The 27,889-nt window shown below is 39.8% G+C and overlaps 2 protein-coding genes across 6 annotated transcripts in view; one reads left to right on the top strand and one right to left on the bottom strand.

The window, feature by feature from the left end:
* The window catches only part of PIGX (phosphatidylinositol glycan anchor biosynthesis class X), a 34,021-nt gene extending 16,619 nt beyond the window's left edge, over positions 1-17,402 (bottom strand). The window contains exons 1-6 of the mRNA XM_021715640.1: positions 17,385-17,402; positions 14,913-15,012; positions 14,353-14,625; positions 14,077-14,220; positions 11,307-11,370; positions 2,838-2,979 (exon numbers count right to left, since the gene is read on the bottom strand). Coding sequence (XP_021571315.1) covers positions 2,838-2,979; positions 11,307-11,370; positions 14,077-14,220; positions 14,353-14,625; positions 14,913-15,012; positions 17,385-17,402 — 741 coding nt within the window. The remainder of the gene's footprint in view (positions 1-2,837; positions 2,980-11,306; positions 11,371-14,076; positions 14,221-14,352; positions 14,626-14,912; positions 15,013-17,384) is intronic.
* On the top strand, positions 14,613-20,188 carry CEP19 (centrosomal protein 19). 5 transcript variants are annotated; one of them, XM_008064233.2, is made up of 3 exons: positions 14,613-14,822; positions 18,368-18,508; positions 19,103-19,891. In XM_008064233.2, the coding sequence occupies exons 2-3, from the start codon at positions 18,379-18,381 to the stop codon at positions 19,459-19,461; spliced, it is 489 nt and encodes a 162-aa protein (XP_008062424.1). In that variant the 5' UTR covers positions 14,613-14,822; positions 18,368-18,378; the 3' UTR covers positions 19,462-19,891. The 5 variants fall into 5 exon arrangements, 4 of the variants coding, with proteins under 4 accessions (XP_008062424.1, XP_008062423.1, XP_008062425.1 ...); XM_008064232.2 differs by having other exon boundaries at positions 18,309-18,508; XR_504711.1 differs by lacking the exon at positions 14,613-14,822 and adding an exon at positions 20,054-20,188 and having other exon boundaries at positions 18,203-18,508; positions 19,103-19,553.
* Positions 20,189-27,889: the final 7,701 nt, after the last annotated feature.

The raw sequence follows: 27,889 nt of genomic DNA, 5'->3' as shown, positions 1-27,889 counted from the left end.
GAACTTACTTAAGGCATATATTTATTTTTAAATTACTCAGAAACCATCACAAACTCCTTACAAAGTATTTTGCTGGCATACCACCCATTTGATTTGGACCCACAGTTCCATTTGCTGCAGCCAAAAATCTTGTGACTTCTCTTTCTATTTTTTAGTATATGTTATGTTATTCTATTATATAACTTTAACTATGATCCCAACCCATGTCATAAAAAGCCAAGAACTGTGTTGAACTTTGAAACCTGGTCGGGTGTGTTGGCTCAAGCCTCTAATCTCAGCACTTTGGGAGGTGGAGGCAGAGGACTGCCTGAGCTCAGGGGTTTGAGACCAGCCTGAGCAACATGGCAATAATTCATCTCTACAATAAATCAAAAAATTAGCTAGGTGTGGTGGCACATGCCTGTGGTTCCAGTTACTCGGAAGGCTGAGGCGGAAGGATTACCTGAGCCTGGCAGATCGAGGCTGTGGTGGCCATGACCATGCCACTGCACTCCAGCCTGAGCAATAGAATGAGACTCTGACTCAAAAAAAAGTAAAACCTATTATTTCAAATTTGAAAATTCTCATTTATAATTCATAATTCAGGGAAGAAAATAAATAAATGAGGTGCTATAATTATATGTGTATTTAAACTGCCATACATACACAAAAACTGAGAACAAAGGAAGAAGTTTGGTGCCTGGAGGTTGAGATGGGTAGAAGCTTATCATTGTATATTTTTTTTATATCTCCTGAATTGTGAACCATGAGAATGTAATTACCTATTCAAAAAAATTCAAATAAATAAAACAGGTGAAGAAATTGGCTCAAACCACAACTAGAAATAAACTACTATCATGAATAATCTATTTTATGTTATTTATTCCATTTGATCTATTTTGAGTCAGGGTCTCACTGTTGCCCAGGCTGGAGATGATCTTGGCTCATTGCAGCCTTGACCTCCTGGGCTCAAGCAATTCTTCCACTTCAGTTTCTTGAGTAGCTAGAACTAAAAGCACACACCACCATGCTTAGCTGCATTTTTAATTTTTTGTAGAGATGAGGTCTTGCTGTGTTGTTTGGACTGGTCTCAAACTCCTAGGCTCAAACAATCCTCCCAGCTCAGTCTCCCAAAGTGCTGGAATTACAGGCATGAGACACTGTATCTGGCCTACTTTACATTTTTAAAAATTCATATGTAGATTGGAATCTTGTGAACTAAGACAGTGTTTCCCAAAATTTAACAGAAATCATCTGGGTTGTTAAAAACAGACTTCTGGGCCCAACCTAGACCTACTGAATCAGTATTTCCCAGAAAGACAATGATCTGTACAAAAAAATGCCCCTAGGTGATTCTTAAAGTTGAGGAAACTCTTAACTAAGAAGTAAGATTCATGTCTGGCAAAAACAACAACACTGCAATTAGACAACTCTGGATTCATTTCTTGGCTCTACCATTTACCTATATGATATGATCTTGGATAAGTTACATAGCCTCTTTATGCTTCAGTTTCCTTATCTATACAAGGAGATACTACCTCCATGGTTGTGATAAAGTGTATGGGACACAATCTTTCTTTTTTTTTTTTTGAGTTGGAGTCTCACTCTGTCACCCAGACTGGCTGGGCTCTGGCGATCCTTCCACCTCAGCCTTCCGAGTAGCCGGAATTACAGGCATGCGCTACCATGCCCAGCTGATTTTTTAATTTATTGTAGAGATGAGGTCTCGCCAAGTTGCCCAGGCGGGTCTCGAACCCGCAGGTTCAGGCAATCCACTCAACAATCTTTCTTTAATGCTTAATTTTATCATGCTTCCTTTAAAAACATAAAGCTAAGCTGGGCTTGGTGGCTCAGCCTGTAATCCCACACCTTTGGGAGGCTGAGGTGAGTGGACTGCCTGAGCCTGCGTGTTCGAGACCCGTCTGGGCAACTTGGGGAGACCTCATCTCTACAATAAATCAAAAATTAGCCGGACATGGTAGTGCGCGCCTATAGTTCCAGCTACTTGGAAGGCTGAGCGGAAGGATCGCCGGAGCCCAGCAGGCGAGGCTGCGGTGGCTGGGAGTGGCCACTGCACTCCAGTCTGGGCAACACAGTGAGACTCCAACTCAAAAAAAAATAAAAAATAAAAAATAAAAAGCTATCTGGCATATAGATAACTAGTAAACACTAGTTTCCTTTCCTTGTATACCAAAATTATATGGATGTTGGGGTATCTAATATGTAATAAACAAAGCTGTTGTTGAAGCACTATTTATAAATCATTAATTTTCTCAAGATATACGTATACACACAAAAACATAATTTTCTTAGTCACTAAACTATGACCATCCTGCCAAAAAGTATTTAATTAGCTCAGTTTAGTTTGCTTATTCTGACAAGTATCACTTGTTAAAGAATACTCCAGTCAGGTGCAGTGACTTACACCTGTAATCCTAACACTTTAGGAGGCCAAGGATAGCTTGAGCCCAGTAGTTACCAATCTGGACAACATAGTGAGACATCATCTCTACAAAAAAATTAAAAAATTAGCCAGGCTTAGTAGCACGTGCGTGTTGTTCCAGTTACTCTGAAGGCTGGGGTGGGAGAATCACTGAGCCCAGGAGGTCAAGGCTGCAGTGAGCTATGATTGTGCCACTATACTCCAGCCTGGGCAATAGAGTAAGACTCAAACTCAAAATAAATAAATAAATAAATAAAATTAAAAAAAAAAAAAAAAAAACAACCCCATTCTATATCTAAAAAAGTCACTTGAACAAGATGAAAAAGAAGCTACAATGTATCTAGTATTTTTTCTTAACAGAAATTATGGCATCCCTGAATTCATTTATCTAAAAAGAATTCCCTAATAACTGTACCTCTGTTATGTTTCTCTCTCGTAATGAAGCCAACTCATACGGATCCACAAAAAGTCCTGTCGGGATGCGCTGTTTAATTAAGAGTCGGCAGGTCTGTAAATCCTCAATACTTTCTCCAAATTTCACTTTTATTGAAAGGTCTCTGTAAGACAAGTATATTTAAAGTAAATCTCTTCTTCAATTGTTAACTGACATGACATCTATATTCTTGTTAGCGGCAACACTATATTTCAAATTCATTTTCCAAAAGTAGATTATAAAGCTAAATGAAATATTTATATCATATAAGAAACATCCATTAGATCATTCATAATTCATGTTATAAGCCACAGTACAGCATTAGTGTAAGAGCAGACAAAGATCAATGGAAGGGAATAGAGTCCAAAAATAGTTATACACATATTTTCAACAAAGGTATTAACACAATTTAATGTGGAATGGATTGTCTTTTAAACAAATGGTACTGAAACAACTGAATATTTACATAGACGAAAATAAACAATGACCTCTACCTTACCCCACATATAAAAATTAATTTAAATGGATTATAAGCCTAAATGTATAAATGTCTCAGCTTTCTGTCTGAAGGCAAATTCTGGACCACAGAGCAGGGAATGAGATCCAAAACACGGCATAGTTGTCTTACTTATGTGAGGAAATAGAAGTTTAGGGCAACTGATGTGACTCTAAGTCACAGTGCTAAGTTCTACAATGCTAACTTATGGAAAAAAAGCTCCAGAAATCCAAATAGGAATCCTTGTAGTTTTTGCTGAATTCAGAATACAAAGATAAGCATGAGTAAGTAACTCCACAAGAGTATGCAAAACATGATCAGGGAGCTGAAAAACAGAAAAATTCCAAAATTTTACATAGGATTGGAAGATATTCAAGCTCCAACCAACAAAAGCATATAGACCAAGGCATTCAGTAGAGACTGTAATAGGGTGCAGGCTTAGTCAATAAATTAACCTTAGAATAAAGACTATCTATCTATCTATCTATCTATCCATCTATCTATCTATCAATCATTTATTCATTGAGTCGGAGTCTCACCCTGTTGCCCAAGCTGGAGTGCAGTGGCATGCTCATAGCCACGGCACCCTCAACCTGCTGGACTCAGGCAATCCTTCCACTTCTGCCTTCCAAATAGCTGGAACTACAAGTAAGAGCCATGCCTGGCTAATTTTTTTATTCACTGTGGTGATAAGACTTTGCTATGTTTCCCAGGCTGGTCTTGAACCTCTGAGTTCAGGCAATCCTCTCGTCTCCACCTCCCAAATTGCTGGGATTATAGGCCTAAGCCACCACACCCAGCCACTTTAGACCTATACAAAAATGTTAAGCAAGTAACTTGACTGCAAACAGAAAAACCCTTTTATTCTTTAAAGAAAGATAATAAAGTCCATACTCAACAATGTTCATACCCAAAACATTCGCAATATACAGCATCTAAGCAAATACTTCATGGTGAAATACTTAGATGCTTCCTTTTAAGGTCAGGAACAAGGCAAGGATGTTTGTTCTCACAACTTTTATTCAACATTGTATTAGAGATTCTAGCTAGTTCCAAAAATTTTTTTAAAAAAGTAAACAGATTGTCTTTATTTGCAAACCTATGATATTTGCAAACCTATTGCACAAAATCTACATGTATTGATAAGGGATTTCAGCAAGGACTCAGGGTATGATGTCAATACACAAAAGTTGGGCATTTCTATTACTAACAACAAACTAGAAATGAAATTTTAAAACAATACTCTTTACATCAAAAACATGAAATACTTAGAGATAAATTAAACAAAATATAGGCAAGACAGGCTCTGAAAGCTACATTAAGATAAATTGGAAAAAAAACTATATAAATGGAGATGCCATACTCATGGATTGGAACATTCATTAATTAATGTTAACACAATTCTCTTCAAATTGATCTAGAGTTTCAACAATCCAAATGAAAATTTCATGAAGCTTTTTGAAAGAAATCATCAAGTTGATTCTAAAATGTATATGGAAATGCAAAGAATCTAGAACAATCAAAACAATTTGGAAAAAAAAGTTGGTGGAGTCACACCTGTAACTATCAAGATACAAGTAGTGTGCTTGATGTGTCAAGGTAGTAGTGTGTTAGTGGTCTATGGATGGGCGTACAGATCAGGGGTTGGCAAACTTTTTCTGCAAAGAGTCTGATAGTAAATATTTTAGGGTTGTGAGACACATAAGGTCTCTGTTACATATTTTTCTTTGCTTTTGCTTTTTTTTGTTTGTTTTTGAGTCAGATCCTCAATCTGTCACCCAGACTAGAATGCAGTGGCCTGATCATGGCTCACCGCAGCCTTAACCTCCTGGGTTTAGATTATCCTTCTGCCTTAGCTTCCCAAGTAGCTGGGGTTATGGGTGCATGCCAGCATACAGGCTAATTTTTTATATTTTTTGTAGAGATGAAGTCCTGCTAAGTTGCCAAGGCTGTTCTTAGCCTCTCTAAGTGCTAGGATGACAGGCATGGGACACCATGCCTTGCCTGTCTTTTAACCTCTGAAAATATAAAGATCCCTTTCCTGGGAATATATCTGGAGGAACATACATCACTCTACCAAAAAGATACCTGCATACACATGTTTATTGCTACACTATTCACAATAGCAAAAACATGGAACCAACCCTGCTGCCCATCGAAAGTGGACTGGATAAAGAAAATGTGCCACATATACACAATGGAGTATTACAGCCATAAAGAAGAACAAAAGCATGGCCTTTGCAGCAACTTAGATGCAGATGGAGAGCATCATACTAGTTGAAATATCACAGAAACAAAGAACTGAACACTGCATGTTCTCACTTGCAAGTGGGCCCTGAACACTAGTCACATTAGCACAAGGGTGAGATTGGCAGTTGCTGGGTACTGCTAGGGGAGACAGGAGGGCAAGGGGCACATGACAACACAACTGGTACCTAGTCCACTACCAGGGGGAGTGAGGGCCAGCTAGAAACCCAAACTTCACCTGCATGCAGCCTACTTACATAGTAAATTCTCACTTGTACCCCACAACTCTATAACAAATAAATAATTTTTTAAAATGCAAAAATCATTTTTAGCTCAAAGTCATACAAAAGCAAGCTATTTGGCCTATGGGCCAAAGTTTGAATAGGGAGCAGAAACAGATCCATACCTATAAGGTAATTAATCATCAACAAATTAATCTGATGAGGAAAGAAGAGTCCTTTCAACAACTGATGTTGTATCAACTGTCTATTCAAATGGGAAAAGATTAACCTCAACACTTAATAACACTATATACAAAAATTAATACAAAATAGATAGTATTCCATATAATGCTTTTGAAAGAAAATTCCCATGATCTTGGAATAGGCATAGATTTACAAAAACACAAAAACCACAGCCCATAAAAAAATTGGCAAACAGGACTCCAAAAACTTTAGAAACTTCTACTCTTAGATGGGGGCAGTGGCTCACACTTATAATCTCAGCACTTTGGGAGGCTGAGACAAGAGGATTGCTTGAGCCCACGAGTTTGAGACCAGCCGGGGCAACATAAAAAGACCTTATCACTACAAAAAAATTAGCCGTGCATGGTGGCACATGCCTGTAGTCCCAGCTGAGGGGAGAGGACCGCTTGAGTCCAGGAGTTTGAGACTGTAGTGAGCCATGAACATGGCATTGCACTCAAGCCTGGGTGACACAGAGAGAGAGAGAGAGAAAAAAAGGAAGACATCTCTACTCTTTCAAAGACCTCACTAAGAAAATGAGACGACATGTCACAGATTGGGTAAAAATATTCCCAAGGCATATATACATGCCAAAGGACTTACAATGAAAAATACATATATAAAGAACTCTTACAACTCAATAATAAGATAACAACTCAGTTTAAAAATGGGTGAAAAATTTAAGCAGATGCTTCAAAAAATAAGATATATATGAGTGTACAATAAGCACATGAAAAGATGCTCAACATTATTAATCATCAGAAAAACGCAAATTTTTATTTATTTATTTTAATTTTTTTTTTTTTTTTAGTAAGAGTCTCACTCTGTCATCCAGACTGGAGTGCAATGGCACACTCATGGTCACTGCAGCCTCGACCTGCTGGGCTCAGGTGATCCTTCCAACTCAGCCTTCCAAGTAGCTGGAACCAAAGGCATGTACCGCCATGCACAGCTAATTTTTTGATTTATTGTAGAGACAGGGTTGCCCAGGCTTGCCAAGTTGCCCAGGCTGGTCTCAAACCCCTGGACTCAGTCAATCCTCTCCGCCTCCCAAAGTGCTTGGGATTACAGGCATGAGCCACCACACCCGGCTGGGAAAATGCTAATTAAAACAACAATGAGTTACCACTATACATCCACTACAACGCCTAAAATTTTAAAAACTGACTATACCAAGTTTGGTGAAGAAGTGGCAGAAACAGAACTCGCATATACTACTAGTAGAAATGGAAAATGGAAAACAGTTTGGCAGTTTCTTAAAAGGTTCAACATATAGCTACTATATAACCAGCAAATCTACTCATCAATATTTACCCAAGGGAAATGGAAACACATCTACACGAAGACTTGTATACAGATGTTCATCACAGCTTGCTTTATAATAACAGCCCAAATCTGTGAACAACTCCAATGCCACTGGTATTTGACTGGATGAACAAATTTCAGTACTTAACAACAAAAAAAGAACAAACTACTCCTACACAGAACATAGATGAATCTCACTGACATAAGGCTGAGTGAAAGAAGCCACATATATTTTAAAGAGCATATACTATATGATTTCATTTATGGAAAATTCTAAAAAATCTATATAGTGACAGAAAGTAGATCAGTAGTAGGTTGGTTGGGAGTAAGTATGGGTGAGGAAGAATAACTAAAAGTACATTGGTATTTTCTAGGATGATGGAAATGCTCTATATTTTTATTGTGATGATGGTTACATAGGTATATATCTTGTCAAAACTCAATGAGCTTGAATTTTTTTTTTCTTTCTTTCTTTCTTTAGTAAGAAAGAAGGATTTATTGAGAGGACAGAAAAGTTCCCACGGCAGGAGGGGACCCGAAGGGGTTGCCCCGAGCTTGATTTTTTAAACTATGAAATAGTACTACTATAACTCTTATTTTACCTATAAGAAAACCAAGACACTAAGATGCTAAGTAACTTATCCAAAAGCCAAGATTCAAATTATGGTAGTTTTCCTCTAAAATCCACATTGTTAGCCACTATTTTATTCTGCCTCTATAAAAGTAGAATATATCTATAATCTCTTTTCGTTTTGTTGTTGTTGTTGTTGTTGTTGTTTTTGAGTTGGAGTATCACTCTGTTACCCAGACTGGAATGCAGTGGCACGCTCCCAGCCACCGCAATCTCGACCTGCTGGGCTCCGGCGATCTTTCCGCCTCAGTCTTCCAAGTAGCTGGAACTATAGGCACACACTACCATGCCCAGTTAACTTTTGATTTATTGTAGAGATGAGGTCTCGCCAAGTTGCCTGGGCGGGTCTCAAACCCGTGGGCTCAGGCAATCCACTCACCTCGGCCTCCCAAGGCGCTAGGATTACAGGCTGAGCCACCAGGCCCGGCTATAATCTCTTTTCTTGTAGACACTATTAATGTATCTATGAACAGATAATATTTATATAATCAGAAAAAATTTTAATTTAATTTAATTTTAGACCCAGGGTCTCACTCTGTCATCCAGGTTGAAGTACAGTAGCATGATCCAAACATATTTTTTAAAAAACAGAGACCCTTCAAGACCTCACTCCAACATGACATTAAACATTAAATCCATTCATCAGGATGTGTTGAATATATTAATCTTTATGAAGTTATTTACCTGTATTATCTTCCAGTCCACATTTCTTCATCTTGTCACCAATACAACATATAAACGTCATCAAAAGCCTTCCAGAAAATCAGATATACCATAACTATAGCATTTCCCTGATCCACCTATAAAGTACTCTATAAAGGAAATATTTGTAATAAATTCTTGCCAGTTCCCAGAGACCACTACTTGTGTGTTCACAAACGATTCTTTTAATAATGTGGTCCAGGCCAGGCGCAGTGGCTCAGCCTGTAATCCCAGCACTTTGGAAGGCCAAGGCGAGAGGATTACCTGAGCCCAGGGGTTTGACACCCAGCCTGGGCAACTTGGTGAGACCTCGTCTCTACAGTAAACCACAAAAACTAGCTGGGGGTGGTGGTGTGCACCTGCAGTACCAGCTACTTGGAAGGCTGAGGCAGAAGAATCGCCCAAGCCCAGTAGGTTGAGGCTGCAGTGGCTGTGAGGGTCCACTGCACTCCAGCCTGGGTGCCAAGAGTGAGACTCCAACTCGATAATAATAATAATAATACTGATGATGATGATGATGCAGTCCAGAACTTTGCTCAGAATCTGTATCAACCTTACTATTCTCCCAAACTCCTAGATTATCCAGAGATGATAACTATTAGTTCAGAAATATTTTAAACAAGGACTCCTACTATTAGGGATACAGTTCATCAGGGAGGGGAGACACTGAATTGGTTTACAGCAGTTAGGCCCTTTTGTATCATTCCCTTACATATTCCACACTTCGGTTTCCCTCCACCAACATTTGCTTGGCCCTTTCCAGAGTGGAAGTATTTCTTCTTGACCACAAAGACAGAATAAGAGTTAAAATGTTCTGCTTTCCATAAACTGTTAATCCTTCCTTATCCACCCTAGCAGCAAGACTATACCTACTCCAAACATAATTTAAAAGCCTTTCTTTAAAAATGATACTGATAATTTCTGAAGGTCTCAAGCAACTTGGGATCTCTATTTTCTGAAGTTATTCATATGGGTTCTGTCACTCTTTATTGTTGGTTCTGTGTCCTGTCTTCATTCTTTAGTATTTGTAACCAGAGAGCTACATCTGCCATCATGACAGTCTCTTCAGGCACCTCTTTTTCCTTTTAAGAATCATTTATTATTGCACTGTCAAGTTTGCATTATTTGGTATCTCTTATTCCACTTGAAATTCAGGCCATGTAAAAAAAGAAGCTATGTACTTGGCATTACTATGCTGACATTGCTTAAAATACATCTGGAACTCTGTTGAAAACGTTCAGAAGTGCCTTCCAGTCATCTTCCCTCCCAAAATCAGTACTGTGTTATTACTTTACAGTTACATCTCCTCTTTGTCTGAAACTTTTTGTCTAGCTTGATCACCATCTCGTTATAATAATAGTTGACACATCCTGAGTATTTTACTATGTGTGACTTAATCCTCACAATGCCAGTGTAGAAATAACATATTCTCAACCAGTGATTTTCCAATTTATTACTTTATACTCTCATTACCCAGTTTTACTGACAAAGTAGCAAAGACTTAAGTAACTTGCCTAAGGTCACATAGATACTAAGTAACGGACCTACATTTTGAGCCCAAATTTGTCTTAGCAAACTCAAGCCCAACTTCCTTCTACGACACCACCTAGCTATTCACATAGCAGACTAACTTTGAAGAGTGAAGACAATGAGCTATTTTAGTTTAAGGTGACTATAAAGTGAAATAACTTTAAAAATAAATGTATCAGAATGTATTTATAGAATATCTGAGAATCATTTCAAATTAATCAACTGGAAAAGCTTTAAAGTTTTGGAAAGTTTTCCTATGGAACAGTTTCCACAGTTTTTTATCAGTCTTTTCAAGATCTTCATTACAGGCAAAAATTCATCTTTTGAAGATAATTTTTTTGGAAGCAGCTTGGTCATTTGGAATCAAGTGTAGTAAGAAACAAGAGTAGTGTATCACAGTACTTAAAGGCATGGCTTTGAAGTATCCTAGTACTAAATTTGAGTTAGAGCTGTATCACCCTAATTTCTATCAAAATTTAAATTCTGTGAGTTCCCTCATTTGAAAAATAAGAAAAATGACATCTATCTCATAGCCATTTAATCTTCATTAAACAGAATACTGTATATATAGATGCTGGCTATATATATAAAACATATACTGTATATGGTAGGATGTGTCTAGGCTATTTACAAAACTATATCATTTTATATAAGGAACTTGAGCATTTGAGGATTCGAGGTCCGAGAACCAAACCCCCTTGAATACCAAGGGATGCCTAAACATGGTAAACCAATATATGTTTGCTATCTTCTTCTTTTCTCCACCCAGATATTTTCATCATTCTTTCTTTTTAAAGTAGAGCCAAGGTCTTGCTATGTTGCCCAGGCTGTTCTCAAACTCCTAGCCTGAAGCAATTATACCGCTTCAACCTCCCAAAGTGTTGGGGTTGTAGTTGTGAGCCACCATGCCACCCTTATTCATTACTTCAAAGTGGGAACTACATTTGATCATTCTGTCACTATAAACCTTAAGAAAGCAAGAAATTTTTCATTTCATCCATGTTTTAACTATTGACTTTTTGTTCTAAATTATGAGATAATATTTTAAAGTAGATAGAAATCAATGAGAGACTTACCTATGGAAACCATCTTTCAAGACTTCTTGCTTCAAAATAATTTCAGAACAAGTGGCCCTCAAACCTATAAAAACCGAAAGATTTTTTTTTTAATAAAAAAGCATTCAATAAAAGAATATTTTAAAGATTAGAAAAGAATTATTTCAATACTCTTTACTTGCCTGGAAAATCCAAGTAACCTAAAAACAAAACAAAAACTGTGGGAAGAACATTAAAACAAACATACAGAAAACCATATGTTATTGAATATTGCTGAATCCCTTAGATGTTTTTCTGAAAAGATGTATTAAGAAAAATAACATGCAGGTAAAGGAAAAAAAAATAGAAAAAATAATAATTGTTTAATAATGTCTATTTGCCATATCCTCTATATGCGGCTTTCACATATGTTCTAACTTCCATAACCTAGAAAAATAGGCAAAATTATTGCCATTTGTATGCAGGAGGAAACTCGGACTTATAAAGTGTTAGCAACTGCCTCTGGGACATACAATTGAGTGACAATGGAAGCAAAGTTTGCCTGACTTTTAAAATCTAAGACATCACTGGGTGCAGTGGCTCATGCCTACAATCCCAGCACTTTGGGAGGTGGAGATAAAAGGACTGCCTGAGTCCAGGGGTTCGATACCAACCTGGGCAAATTGAAGAGACCTCATCTCTACAATAAATCAAAAAATTAGGCGGGCATGGTGGCGTTTACCAGTAGTTCCAGTTACTTGGAAGGTTGAGATGGAAGGATTGCCTGAGTCCAGCAGGCTGAGACTGCAGTGTGGCTACGAGTGTGCCACTGCACTCCAGCCTAGATGAGAGTAGATTCCTACTCATAAATAAATAAATAAATAAATAAAGCCTAAGACATTTTCACTCTCCCAGTTTTTTAAAGAACTCTTAATGGTAAGCTTTTAGAATTTGTCTAGCAGTCTTTCTAGTTTTCACCAGACCTCCCCCTACTAAAAAAAAAGAAAAGAAAAACTTAAAAAAAATTTTTTTTTAGTTGGAGTCTCACTCTGTCACTTATCAAGGTTACTGCCCCCTCCACCTATTGGGCTCAGGTGATCCTGCCTCAGTCTTTCGAGTAGCTGGGTGGGACTACAGGTCCCTGCCACCAGGCCCAGCTAATTTTTTTGATTTATTGTAGAGACAAGGTTCCAATATATTGCCCAGGCTGGTCTTGTACTCCTGGGCTTGGGCAATCTTCTTATCTCGGCCTCCCAAAAGTGCGGGGATTACAGGCATGAGCTACTGTGCCCAGCATAAAAAATAAAATAAAATCTAATTTGCTTTGGAGAAGTATATAATCTTTTGCCAAATAAATAAATACGTTACATAACTCCTGTACAAATCCAGAATTTTCATCCTCATATTTAATTTTAATAGAGGTAAGGTGGGAAGTAAGAGCTAATAACTAGCTATAAATTAAAGCAGAATAAAAAAGATTAATAAATTTAACTTCTACTGGAATATACACTAGAGAGTAGTAAATCATTCATCTTAGGATGAGAGAAAAGCTATTTTACAAACAGTATAGCAAATACGATTATTATGTCTTTTTTTTTTGAGTTGGAGTCTCACTCTGTCATCCAGACTGGAGTGCAGTGGCACGCTCCCGGCCACCGCAGCCTCGACCTGCTGGGCTCCAGCGATCCTTCCGCCTCAGCCTTCCAAGTAGCCGGAACTACAGGAGCGCGCTACCACGCCCGGCTAATTTTTGATTTATTGTAGAGATGAGGTCTCACCAAGTTGTCTGGGTGGGTCTCAAACCCGCGGGCTCAGGCAATCCAAGGCTGAGCCACCGAACCCGGCCTCGATTATTATGTTTAAGGCAAAAGTAGCGTTTTCAAAACGAATTTGTTGCATCTGAATTCGCTTTCAATATTCTTCCTCTTCAATATTACTTTATCTGATTGTGTTAGCCTGAACTGACTCTTGACCTCTTTTTAATTATATAATGCCAGCGCTGTAAGAGTCTTTAGAGATCAACAAATCCAGTTGTTTAAAAATTATATTTGGCTTCATAATTCTTCAAATAAATCTGGAAACCTAACATTTAAACAAACAAAAGCAGAACTGCACTGATTGACAGATACCAGTCTAACACGTTTATTTTACAGATGGAGAAACTGTGTTTGAGCTGCCTTTCCTTCCCCTACCAAACGCTCTCACTTTATTGTAATTACTAGGGCACACGTCCGTCTCACTCACTACAACTGCAAGTTCCACGAGGGCTGGAGCCGTGTCTGGGCCAGGGCTGATTCCACAGCACTTAGCCCGGCATTCCGGCCTAAGGACTTGGGCCCAAAGAAATGAATCAACTCGCTTGCCCAGCCCGGAGTCATAAGGAAACCTCAGTCTATTATCAAAGGTATTTGCAAAACAAAACTAGTCATTGCTCTTGAGTCTCTTGAGTTTTGGGATTCTCACGCCTCCCGGGGCGATAATCCTTGCTGGCCCCTTGCTAGTCAGAAGCTTCAAGCATCTCAAGACGCTTCTCAGCGGCGCTTCCTTTCAGTTTAGTCAGAGCAAGAGTGCGGCCAGTCCCGCCTCGGAGCGACAAAGCCCACTCTCCAGAGACCCGGGATCGGCCACCAGGCAAAGAGCCCAGGAGGGGAGGAAGGAGGCAGGGACGCGGCCTTGGTTTCTAACCTCCTCCAGTTCACCCTGCAGTTTTAGGGTCCCGCGCTGGGCACCCGAAGCACCTGTGGACACGAGGACCTGAGAGTCGGGACTGCTCCCCACCCACGCCGTCCCCAAGCCCCGCCCCTCCCTTTACCGGCGTCAGAAGGGGCGGCGAGGAAGGCCGCGGCTGGCCAGGGGGTGAGGCCACTCGCCGCCCAGAGAAGCTGCCAGGCTACTGCCCGGACAGCTACGACCCAAGCAGCCAGGACGCCGGAGGGCGCACGCCCGAGAGGGGCGCGCGAGGACGGTGAGGACGGAGGAAGGAGCCTGCACACGCCTCACGCAGCTCCCACACCGCGCTGCCGCAGACTCAGTAACCCGGACCTAGGGTCGGTGCGCGCACACCGGGGCCCCGCGGTCCTCCCGCTACCCGCAGCCCTGAGCCCAAAACGTTCCGGCGCTGCGTGAGGCGGCTGTCCAGTCCCCTCGTTGGCATCCCTTGCCGCCCCGCCCCTCGCCGTCCAGGTCTGGGGCGGGGCGAGGAGAGACGCAGGCGCAGTGACGCGCGTCCGGTTGTTGCAGTGGGCGGGGCTCGGCGAGCACCCCTCTGGACTCTGCACCTTCGCACGCAGTCGTGGAAGCCGACTTGCCACGTTCTGGGCCGCCCCCAGCTCCGCTTCCAGGTGTTTGCGGGTTCCGGTCTCTTGCAGGGGCGTTCACCCGTCGGTCACCTCAGTGGGGCTATGGCTGTCACCTCTGCCTGCAGTGCCAGGCTCCGCCTGGCCTCGGTGTCAACTTAGGGGCTCCTCTGTGCACTGCGGTCGGGTGGAAACAGCCTCCTCCCGGCGCTTTAGACGTTGGCCTGCGGGAGAAGATGCCCTTTCTGTATTTCCCCAAGGGGTAAGAAAATGAGCTAGCCGGGCGTGAGTAGGCAGAGAGTCATCTGCCAACTGGGGACATCCGCACCCCCTTGGGTGCTGTGGGGGATACCTAACAAGGCTATGGCAGTCGCTGATCCCCGGGGAGAAGAGTATTCAGTCCAGGTAGAATAATTAGGTAAATGTGCCGTCTGACTTCCTGAACTAGGGATCTGCAAGGCAGGGCCCAGAGCGCATCCAGTGCAGACTGGAGCAGAACAGAGTCCTCCAGAGTGGGAATCTCAAAGAGGAAACAGTGTGTGTGTGTCAAAAGATACTATCTAAAACTGAAAAAGCAGATTCTAAGAAATATGGAATACATTTGGAAAGAAATTCCTTTTTAAAATGTTAACTAGGAAGAGGAGTAGGGCAGAGACCAGAATTTTTTTGCCATAAGCCTCACATTATTGAGTATCAGTGGCATACATTATTCACAAGTACTGCCATTAGCTTGGGTGTGTGGAGTTTATATTGTGCTCCGGAGGATCTTCTGGAAAGTTTACTAACAGATCAAATTTTAGTCAGGTGAACTTTTGATGGAAAAAAAAAAAAGAGTAGGGTGGGGGATTGTTATCAGATCATAAGGCAGAGAAGGTAATTTGAAAGATCATTCCTTTATATAGCATTAATTTACTATGAATAGTAATTCTCACATCCAACAATAAGTGGTGAAAAATATAGATTATGGTACATTCATAAGAAAAAACACTTGGCAGTTATATGAAATGTCACATTTTAGTAAAATATTCAATGACAAAAATAATTATATAGGTCAGGAAATAGTATGTATGATATAACAACATACTATAGATGTTTTAATTTTATTTTTTATTATTTATTTATTTTTGAGTTGGCCTCTGTTGCCCAGGTTAGAAGGGTACAGTGGCATGATCACGGCTCACCTCTGCCTGGACCTGCAGGGCTCAGGTGATCCTCCTGCCTCAGCCTCCTGAGTAGCTGAACTACAGGTGTGTGCCTCCACATCTGGCTAATATTTTGACTTTTTCTAGAGATGAGGTCTTGCTATGTTGCTCAGGCTGGTCTCAAACTCCTAGGCTCAAGCAACCCACCCCCACCATCTTGGCCTCCGAAAGGGCTGGGATTACAGGCACTGTGCCTTGCCTAGTTTTTTTTGTTTTTAACTATATGCCTAAAAAAAAGACTGGAAATAATCAAAGGTGATTGTTTTACATATATTTCCTTCCCCTTTCTTTGTCCCCACTTTTCTACAATGAACATATATAATAATGGTTAAGTATTTTTTTAAATTATGTTCCTATAGTTTTACTCCAACAGAACTGAGTTTATGAAGATATTATCACCTTATACCACTTTACCTCACAGTTTCTTAACATTTGCAAATCTTCCTGAGAATATCTGAAAGGGTAAACTGAGGCAAGGTGGTCTGGTGCCACGGGAATAACGCAAGATTGCAACAAGGAAGAAAGTACAAAGAAGTAAAGTTTATTATTCACCTTTCACAGATGGAAAGGGGGTCAACACTCCAAGGCAAGTGTGGCAGACTAAAGACTAGGAATATTGAAGGGCTCTAAAGCAAACCCCTAAAGCTAAGGGGCTTAAACACAGAGGAGGTTTGGGCCAAAAGGAGTGACCAAAATTCTATTCTTTGGTTTCTATAGCAGTCATATAAATTGCATATCTTGACATTGCCAGGCATTGACCTCAGGTAGTGGGCTGGGGTAGTCACGGTTGGGTAATAACAGTATGTCAATAAGCATGACTCCCCGTGGTGTGCTGGAGTTCGTCACAGGCAGCTGATAACAAAGTATTAATACAAATGCCTAAAAAATATAAATTGTCCACAAGCAGGACATGCTCAAGGAGTTCCATATAATTGCTAATCTCTGAGACTAAAACATCCTCTTCGTTAGTGATTACATGGCAAAAAGCATACGATGCTTGCAGGCTGTGCAGCAAGGGGATTTCAAAGAGTAAAGCCTAAGTAAAATGGCTGTGCTGTTTTAAAATGACTGCATTAAACCAAATATACTCTACACTTTAAAGGTTCCCTCCTTTCAATATCGTAGTCACATCAAAGATAACAGAGAATAGAAACTACTAACCTGCAGACAACTTTCTTTTTTTTGTTGTTGGGGTCTTATTCTGTTGCCCAGGCTGGAATACTGTGGCGTGATCACAGCTCATTGCAGCCTCGACCTCCTGGGCTCAGGTGATCGATCCTTCCATCTCAGTCTACCAAATAGCTGGGACTACAGGCCCATGCCACCACACCTGGCTAGTTTTTTTTATTTTTTGTAGAGATGAGGTCTCACTATGTTACCTCAGTTGGTCTCGAACTCCTAGGCTCAACCAATCCTCCTGCCTCAGCTTCCCAAAGTGCTGGGAAAACAGGCATGAGCCACCATGCTCAGCCTTGCTGGGTTTCTTTTAACTGGAAAAATATCATAAAGTGAGACAAATAAGCTAAAATAAAAGCCATGTAAACATTATTGTTTTGTATATAAAGCGGCTTATTCTTCATCAAGTGTGCCTTTGATCAGGCTCCTAGGCTGTAAATACTTACAGGTTGTGCTGTGTTCATCTTATATTGATATATTGCTCTAAGTATGTATGGAGTGCTTACTATGTTCTAGGGAGATATGGTAATGAAAAATGGATATGCTCCCCTCCCTCGTGTAACATATTAACTAGAAAAGAAACTCAGTGATTAAATAAGTAATTACAAAAAGCTTGAGTAAAATAATTGGGAAAGTACAGTGGAGACAGATCTGGCCTAGTGAACCTCTCAGAACAAAATGTTTAGGGTTAACAACTCTTAGTGCAGTACCTTGACAGAAAGGGTGATTGATGTGTACTTTTTTTTTGTCCGAGTCTCACTCTTGCCCAGGCTGGAGTGCAGTGGCATGCTCATGGCCACCGCAGCCTTGACCTGCTGGGCTCAGGCAATCCTTCTACTTCAGCCTTCCAAGTAGCTGGAACTGCAGGCATGTGCCTCCATGCCTGGCTAATTTTTCTTGATTTATTGTAGAGACGAGGTGTCACCAAGTTGCCCAGGCTGGTCTCGAACCCCTGGGATCAGTCACTCCTCTCACCTCAGCCTCCCAAAGTGCTAGGATTATTATAGGCATGAGCTACCACGCCCCACATTGTGTACTTTCTTAATTGATAAATAGTAAAGATCCTGTAGGTCAGTTTTGAGGCTGACTCAGGTTCATATACAGTCTTTGGTAGGAGTGAAGTGCACTAAGAGGTCCAAACTGAATTGCATTCCCAGGCTCTCATGTGAACAAAACTACATTCTTCAATGAACCACAGAATCTTAGGGATCCAGCAGACTGAGGCTAACCCAGGGCTAAACTAAACTTTCAGGGCAGCTTCACAGGCTGAGCACATGTCTCCAGAACTGGACTAGATCCATTTCTGCTGGGGAGGAGGGTTGAGGGGAATGGGATTTATCCAGCACCTACTTGGTTGTTTTTCCCTTTAGCAGGAAGTCATTATGCAGCTAACACATTTTCATCAGATTTCCTTTGATTTCCTCTGAAGTGTATGTGGGAATGATGTGCACTGCCAAGAAATGTGGGATTAGATTCCAGCCTCCAGCTATTATCTTAATCTATGAGAATGAAATCAAGGGGAAAATTCGCCAACGCATTATGCCAGTTCGAAACTTTTCAAAGTTTTCAGGTACTTCATGTTTTATCTTGCCTCCTATCTTATATATTCTCTAAATCATTTAATAAGAACAATTTGAATCTCATGCAATGGAGTAACATGGCCTTCAGAGTTAGACCTAGGTTCAAATCATGACTATCAGGGACTAGATGTGGAACACTGGCTAAATTACTTACTGTCAGTGAGTTTCTGCTTCCTAATCTGTAACAGGGAATTGATATTTTTTAATTTCAGTTTAGTAATTGATCATGTAATCCTTGTGAGATTGTTGTGTGGGTTAAATGAGATAGCATTATTCAAAAATATTAACTTCTTTCCTTCCAAATGTTTATTTATAGTCTTGATATTTTATTAATATTACTACTGCTAACCAGAAGCATAAAACCACTTTTCTTCTCAGACACTTTCTCTAGTTGAAAGTGTTTTACATCTCCACAGTGATTTTAAGTTAAGGAAGTAAAAAGTATATCTTTCCTACCCCCACCATACCCAAAGCTCAATATAAAGGAATAATTGTACAGATTCCAGAGGCAATTTTTTCATAGGTGCACCAGTCATTTATAATATATATGATGTATATGGTATATAGTTTATTCTCCCTCCTAGATTGCACTAGAGCTGCTGAACAATTAAAGAATAATCCACGACACAAGAGTTACCTGGAACAAGTATCTCTGAAGCAGCTAGAGAAGCTATTCAACTTTTTACGAGGTCACTTGTGGGGGCAGAGTTTGGCAGAAACAATGGAACAAATTCGACGGGAAACAACCATTGATCCTGAGGAAGACCTGAACAAACTAGATGACAAGGAGCTTGCCAAAAGGAAGAGCATTATGGATGAACTTTTTGAGAAAAATCAGAAGAAGAAAGATGATCCAAATTTTGTTTATGACATTGAAATTGAATTCCCACAAGATGAACTTCAGTCCTGTGGCTGGGACACAGAGTCAGCTGATGAGTTCTGATACCAAACACTCAAAATGTATTGGACTAGCAGAATATCTATGCTAATACAATAACATAGATTGATTCTAGAAAAATCTTTTAAAAGCACTAAGTATGTATGTTGGATGATAAGGGGATTGACTATGTTACATTTCAAAACCAGGACATTTAGAGCATCTGCTATTTAGGTGTGTGAGGAATATAGAAAAACAGAATAAAGGAATCTGCTGTTAAGGAGCTTACAATCTAATTGGAATGTAAGTCAAAAACTTGTGAAAAGCCAATTAACAGAATTAGGCAGCAAAAAGATTAGGGTCAGATGCTTGCTAAAGGTCAGAGCCTAGATTACTGTAGAGTAGAATAGTAAGGGGAGACTTTGTCCTTAAGTAGAGAGCTAGGACGTTGCCTCACCCTTGAAATGGTAGTATTGGAATAGAAGCTTGTGTAGGATTCCAAAGAGAACAACTGATAAGAAGGGGAGCGGAAGCAGTAGAGATAAGAAATAGAACTTTTTTTTTTTTTTTTAGGACAGTAAGCCAATTATAGTCTGACAAGATTGGAGGGAATGCATGGTTACCAGATAATTACCTTGTGTATATTATTCCTTTGTAGGTATTTAACTCTAAGAAGAGTACCCCTGAAAAGCACCCTGCAGCTACAAGTAGATGTCATTTGATGGACAACAGGGGAATTCTGCCCCTCCAGTAACAGGAAACATACTAAAGACATTCTAAAACCCTGGCCCTCTTCCTATCAAGAGGTTTGTTTGTAAAATGGGAAATCCACCCATAATAAATGAACAATAGGTACTGCCAGTTTGGGTCTATTCATGACTTTGGATATACAAGAGAGGATCTTTGTTTAACAAGGTTATCTGTGATTAGATAAATTTAGTCTTACTAGAATATTATTTAATTGATAGAAATTCTATGTTTTCTACAAGGAAATGAAATACAACTTAAAAAGTTCACTGTTTCTACCTGTTCATCTTTACTCTCCTTACCATTAAATGTCCTATTAAAGGGATTATTCTTGCAGTGATAACACCAGGGTCTTAAGATAGTAATGTCCCATATGTATAGTTGCCAAAGGTAGCAAAAGAATTTTCAGAATTAGAGCTCCTTCCATATCCACATAGTACTCTATTTATTGTATGGATGTCAATAATTTATTTTAAGGTTGACTTTGTGTGGCTTTCTCCTTTATTATAAACAATGCTACCACAAATAACCTTGTACATTCTGTTTTGCATATGTGCAAGGATATCTATTAGATAAATGCTTAGAGGAATTGCTGAGTATATGCATTCTCAATTTTAATAGATACTAAGTTGTCCTTGCTGGAGGTTCTTTCACTGATTCAGTATTTGTATTTAATGAGCACCCATTACATTCTAAGCCTGTACTATTCTAGGGTTTGGAGATACAGTAGTATACACAACCTTGCTTGTGAAAGGTTTACAGTCCAGCTGGAAAGCAGAGACAGTGAGCATAAATGCATAGAGTAATGTCAGATGATAAATGCCCCCAATTAAAAATAGAGTGAAAGAAGAATGATGGAGGGGGTGGGAGTCATTGTTTTACATCAGGTGATCAGAAAAGTCCTCACCGAAAAAGTGACACTTGAGCAAAGGCCTGAAGCAAGTAAAGAAAAATGGACATACATTTCAAGATTAATGGGAAAAAGTAAGTGCATAGGCCCTGGGACTGGAGTGTGCTTGGCATAGTTGAGGAAGAGCAGGCGGCTATGTGGCTAATACAGATTAAGCAAAAAGAAAACTGTAGGAGATGAGTTTGGAGTGCATTTTACCAATGCGTTGTACTTACCATGAGCTGTACCAACTTAAACTATCAGCAATGCATGAGAGTACCCATTTTCCTCATATACTCAACAGAGAGGGTTCTCAAACTTTTTGAGTTTTGCCAGTTTTGTAATTTAAAAGTTGTATATTATAACTCTGAATTGCTTTTCTCATTTTGAGTGAGATTGAGTATTGTCATACATTTAAGAGCCATTTCTTGTAAAATAACTTATGGCATTTGTTCATTTTTCTGTTGGATTGCTGGTCTTTTTCTTATAGATTTATGAAAGTTGTTTATTAAGGAAATTAGTCCTTAGTCTGTGATATGAGTTGCAAATATTCATACTTTGTCATTTTTTTTTTTACTTTGTTTATATTTTTTCCAGGCAGAATTTTTTTGATGTGGTTTATTGATCTATATTTTTTCTATACTTCTGAATTTTTTTTTCATATGAAGAAAGGCATTTCTCACTCCAAGATTTTTGTAAATGTTTCTTTTTCTGTATATGAATTTATTTTGGAATAAAAGGTGAGATATGAATTCAACTTTTTTTTCCAGATGCCCATTTGATTTCCCAGTCTAACAAATTACCTGTTTTCTCCCCATTGATTTGAAACATCACCTTTATTATATGCTAAATTCCCATATGTATTGAAATAGTTATCTTTTGATGATGTTAATGTTATCTGCAGCACACTTTCCAGTTCATGTTTCTTGATGTTTATTGAGCAAAGCTCATTTTTCTGCTAGATTAGGAGCTAAAGAAAGATGCAAAACAGTTCATAATTTTTGCCTTTGAGATGTTATATAGTTTAGCCAAAACAACAAAATTATCTAATGCAAAAGAGGTACTGACTATAATTAGAAAAGAAGGGGGAGATCATATGTGTTCAGCAGTTGTTTTTTTCTCAACGTATCTTGTTCTGTTCAAAGTTAATTCCTCTGCTGAACTCTTCTAAACTTTTTCTATTATAAATTAATACATACCCATTATTTTTAAATTTTAAACAAATACCACAGTGTAAAAGTAAAAGGGAAAATTCTCCCCTCACCTCCTTCCCCCAGTTCGTACTCTACAGAAAATGTTTCCCTGGAGGGCTCTGGATCCTTTCTCTTGTGTCCTTGTTTCATCAATTATTTTTCTCTCTGTTCCCTTTTCTCATTTTCAGCTTCATTCTTGTTGCCGGCTCATTCTGTGCGGTCTGTAAACATGCAAGACTCTTCCACATTAAAATAAGAAAACACTTGACTTCACCTTGAATCTTTCTTTACTTAAAACTGTATCTAACCAAGTATGAGGGAGACTTCCAAAAAAACAATTTATAAAAAATTGAGTATTTATTCTTACATGTTTAAACTTAAGTCACCTTCAAAGTACTCTCCCTTTGATGCTCTACACCTATTGAGACACTTTTTCCACTGCTCAAAACAGCTTTTGAACTCGTCAATTTTGATGCCTTTTAGTGTCTACCAATTTGTTGTTGTTGTTTCACTTCTTCCACATCAGCAAAACATTTCCCTCTGAGAACTTTTTTCATTGGGGAAACAAAAAAAAAAGTTGTTCAAGGTAAGAGCAGGTGAATAGGGAGGGTGGGGCATAGGGGTCATGCCATTTTTGGGAAAAAACTGCTGAATACTCAGCATGGTGTGGGCAGGTGCACTGCCATGGTGGAAGAACCAGTCACCAGTTTGCCACAAAAAAATTCACTGAAGCCGAATGCAGCCTCTCACAACAACACTAGCTGGTACACTGATGCCAATGGGTTCCTAGAGCACATACCTAGTGGAAGAAGCCTGTACTACAAGGGACCCACCCTCCAAAAGATAATTCTCCAGACTTTTTGTTTTTTTGTGTCCCCTCTTGTATTCGCTCATCTAGATATTAGATAAAGGTAACCCTCTACCCCTCTAGCCCCCAGATTTTTTAGCAGATCTGGCTCTAGTCTAATTCTAGGAGACACATGATCAGCCTGTAAAGTTCAACACTTTGGAGGCCACCCTGAAAGTTCAGCTTGACCCTGGATAAGCCTCAGTCTTTTGGATCCCTAAGATTCTTTGGTTCGTGAGAGAGTGTAGGCCTTGAGAATGAAATTCAGTTTGGACCTGTTAGTGTACTGCACTCCTGCCAAAGTCTGTATATGAACCCTGAGTCAGCCCAAGAACTGATCTACAAGGTCTTTACTATTTATCAATTTTAAAAGAATGTATTAAGTATCTATATGTAAAGGTACTGTTGAGTTTTTTAACCTTAAATATTTTGTCCTGAGAGTTTCACCAGACCAGATCTGTTTCCATTATACTTTCCCAATTATTTTACTCATTAGTTTTTTACTCATTAAGTTTTTTGTAATTATTTAATCACCGGTCTAATATTTTGACAAAAATAGTATGTGAGTACAAACAGGAAACTCCATTGGATTTGACAACTAGGTATTGTTACTATTCAAGTATGAAGCTTGAAGGAAGTGATTAGGATGGAAATCGCGAGATATTAAGAAAGAAATAGGATCATAGACTTAAATGACAAAGCTAAAACTACACCTTTTAAAGAAAAAAGTGAGAATCTTTATAACTTTGAGTTAGGCAAAGTGTTCTTAGACTTGGCACCAAAAATATGCTCCATAAAAGAAAAAATTGGCATAGGATTTCATTAAGGTTTTAAAATTTAGTACTTCAAAAACAACCTTGAGATCATAAAAAGACAACCCACAGACTGAGAAAAAACATCTGCACATCAAATATCTGATGAAGGACTTGATCCAGCATATATAAAGAACTCTTCTTCTTTTTTTTGAGTTGGAGTCTCACTCTGTCGCCCAGGTTGGAATGCAGTGGCACACTCACGGCCACCCCAGAGGCCTCAACCTTCCAAGTAGCTGGAACTACAAGTATGTGCTACCATGTCTGGCTAATTTTTTGTTTATTGTAGAGAGGAAGTCTCACCAAGTTACCCAGGCTGGTCTCAAACTCACAGGCTCAGGCAATCCACTCACCTCGGCCTCCCAAAGTGCTAGGATTACAGGCTGAGCCACCAAACCCAGCCTATAAAGAACTCTTACAATTCAATAGTAAGAGGAAGAAGTCCAATTTGAAAATGGGCAAAAAATTTACATAGATGATAAGCATATGAACAGATGCACAACATCATCCATTAGTGAAATGAAAGAGCTACGGTAAGCTACTACTAGACACCCACTGGAATATCGATAATAAATAAGACAATAACAAATGTTGGGAAAGTTGTAGAGAAACTAGAACCCTCATACATTGCTGGTGGCAATGTTAAATGGCACAGCAACTTTGGAAACTTTGACAATTTCTAAAAAGATACACAGAAACTTATACAGACTGAGCATCTCTATCTGAAAACTTGAAATCCAAAATGATCCATCATCCAAAACTTTTTGAGTGTCAAAATGATACTCCACCCATAGGAATCTCCCTAAGAAAAGTGAAAATGTATGTCTACACAAAGGCTTATATGTGAGAGTTTATAACAGCATTATTCACTATTGCTAAGAGTGAAAATAATACAAATGCTCATCAATGGTAAATGAAGAAACATAAATATTCAGCAATAAAAAGGAACTAAATAGTGATACATGCTACATTGAATAATCCCCAAAAACATTATTCTAAGCAAAAGAAGACAGAAAAGACTACATATTATGTCATCCACTTCATGAAGTGTCAGAAAAAGGCAACTCTATAGACAGAAAGCAAGTTAGTGGTTTGCCTGGGGCTGGGGTTGAGGGATCGGCGTAAAAGATATTTTGGGGTTGATGGAAACACTAAAACTGGATTGTATCTTGTTTATATAAACTCACTAAAAATCATTGATTCATGCACTAAAAGATGGGTGAATTTTATAGCTTATATTGAGGTATATAGATCACAACTCAATAAAACAGTTAAAAAATAGGAAACAAGCTGGGTGCGGTGACTCAATCCTGTAATCCCAGCACTTTGAGAGGCCGAGGTGAGGGGATTGCCTGAGCCCTTGGGTTTGAGAACAGCCTGGTCAACTTGGTGAGACCTCATCTCTACAATAAATTAAAAAATTAGCCAGGCATGGTAGTGCCTGCCTGTAGTTCCAGCTACTTGGAAGGCTGAGGTGGAAGGATCACTTGAGCCCAGAAGGTTGACACTGGGGTGGCTGTGAGCGTGCCACTGCACTCCAGCCCAGGTGACAGAGTGAGACTTCAACTCAAAAATTAAAAAAAAAGGAAACATGTCTGCAGGCCACTGGTCTAAGATGGCCCACATTTTTATAATTAAAAAATTAATAATAATTAAAAAAAACAAAGGTATGTGTAAAACCTTCCTGAACACCGAGTGTGGTGATTCACACCTGTAATGCCAGTGATTTGGGAGGCTGAGATGGGAGGATCACTTGAGCCCAGGAGTTTAAGGCTGCTGTGAGCTGACTGTGCTATATTCCAACCTGGGTGACAGAGCAAGGTCCCGTTTCTAAAAAAAAAAGCAAAAACCTCCTTGAGTCCACATACACATGGAAAATTGAAAAAAGGTTGGAGAGGAACAAAATAAATGTATTTATTCAACAAACACTTTTTAGGTATTTACTCTGGAAACTCCAAGATGTCTGCAAAGAGACAGCTTTAAAGGAGAAGGAAGAACAAGACAGAAGACCTATGTCGGCCAATTATGATGCCAAGGGGTTAGCTGAGGTGAATTATTTCAGTTTTCTCCTCAAATGACCAAGCAGAGCCATTTGAGTGAGACTGGGAAGAAGTGATGGGAAAGAGTGAGTAGTTAAGGTGAAAATGAGAGGTGAGCAGAGGACCTTTTTTCAGATCTCCCCCATCCTTACCCTCTCTTCCCCCAAAAAACTATTATAATAAAAGAATTTGCAATGGTCCATTTTGTAAGAAGAGAGTGTGTTTAATGATCAACCTTCAAACTCAAAAGTTTTAACTTTTATGGTTATAAAGTCCCCTCTCAATGGTCCACCACTTCACATTGTAGCAGATACTGTTGATTACCTACTCAACATCCTTAACCTCCTTCCTCTTTGCCTGCAGTGGCCCAAGTTTGTTCATTCTGGTATAAGCTTCTCACATAAGTCTCAGATCCAAAGGAAATCCTCATTGGCCTAAATAAATCCCAGTGACCCATTCCACTGATCAGTTCACAGATGGGCATGCTACTTGGTTTCCTAGTTCTGAACAATGAGATGGTGGGGAGAGGAGCTATAAGGACTTGTGAGGAAGGTGTTGTATATTTGTTGGAGAAAAGTTCCCTCTATTTCTCTAGACATGGTTGTGTCCGAATGTGATAGCTGGAAATACTGCAATCATTTTGAGGCCAGCCCAAGGATGACATTTATCATTAATGAGGGCAGAACAAAGAGAATCACGGAAGATGGAACCAGAGCCCTGACATACTGCACTTGGGACCTGCCCCACCTTTGCACATTTTGTTACATGAAATAAATTTCCCATTTAGAAAATCAATTTAAACGTATGTTTTTCTGTTTCTTGCAGCCCAAAAATTCCTGTTTACAAAGGAACAAGCTGCTTCTATTAGCCCCTTCTATTTCTGAATCCAATATGGACCATCCCTGTCTCAAGGATAGGCCCAGAGACCTCTGGGAAGATATTTGTACAGTGGACAGAACAAGGCAAAGGGAACTGAGGAAGGCCAGGAAACTGGCACGGGTGAACCAGAGCAGTGGATCTTGGAGCGAAGACTGGATGGAGTCGTGAAGCCAAGAGGCAGATGAACAATGGGAGGGGCTGAGTAATGAAAAGTGCCCAAAAGAGTGGCACCAGGGCAGGTTTAGCAAGTTGCAGCAGGTGAGCTTGGGAGAAAACAGATATAGCAATTGAGTCAGAGAAGGGGAATGCTGAGTTAAGAGATGTCAGAAGTTTAGCAAGTCCTGGCATTAGTGAGATCTGGCAGCTGCAGGTTGCAGACCAAGACGGTTAGAGAGAGTCCCTAAAACCAGAAAAGTTATGGAGTCTTATGAAATCAAGATGTCAGAAGGGAGCAGCAGCTAAGAAGTGGAAAGACCCTGGAAACACTGATGAGGGGCAAAGAGGGAGGACGGAATCAACCAGATCCTAAAGTTGGTTGGGTATGCCATAAAATGCTCACTCTGGTTTTGGCAACTGCACCAATAATTTGAAGAACAAAAGGTAAAAAGATGGAATTATAGTAGATGTTTAAGAAAAGGGAAAGGAAATACAGAGGGGAGACGTGATAAAAGATTAGGATGATTTGGCCAGGCACAGTGGCTCAATCCCGTAATCCCAGCATTTTTGGGAGGCCAAGGGGAGAGGATTGCCTGAGCCTACGGGTTTGAGACCAGCCTGGGCAACTTGGCGAGACCTCATCTCTACAATACATTTTTGAAAATTAACTGGATGTGGTGGCATGTGCCTGTAATTCCAGCTACTTGGAAGGCTGAGGTGGAAGGATTGCCTGAGCCCAGCAGGTTGATGCTGGAGTGACAGTGAGTGTGCCATGGCACTCCAGCCTGGGTGATAGAGTGAGGCTCCAACTTAAAATAAATAAATAAATAAATAAAAGAAGAAGCTGGGCTTGGTGGCTCAGCCTGTAATCTCGCGCCTTTGGGAGGCTGAGGTGAGTGGATTGCCTGAGCCCGCGGGTTCGAGACCCGCCT

Source organism: Carlito syrichta, unplaced genomic scaffold (genome assembly GCF_000164805.1).
Source record: "Carlito syrichta isolate Samal-C Ts95f unplaced genomic scaffold, Tarsius_syrichta-2.0.1 Scaffold307240, whole genome shotgun sequence".
NCBI lineage: Eukaryota > Metazoa > Chordata > Mammalia > Primates > Tarsiidae > Carlito > Carlito syrichta.
Note: the sequence above shows the minus strand (reverse complement) of the source record. Positions and strands in the feature narration are given on the sequence as shown.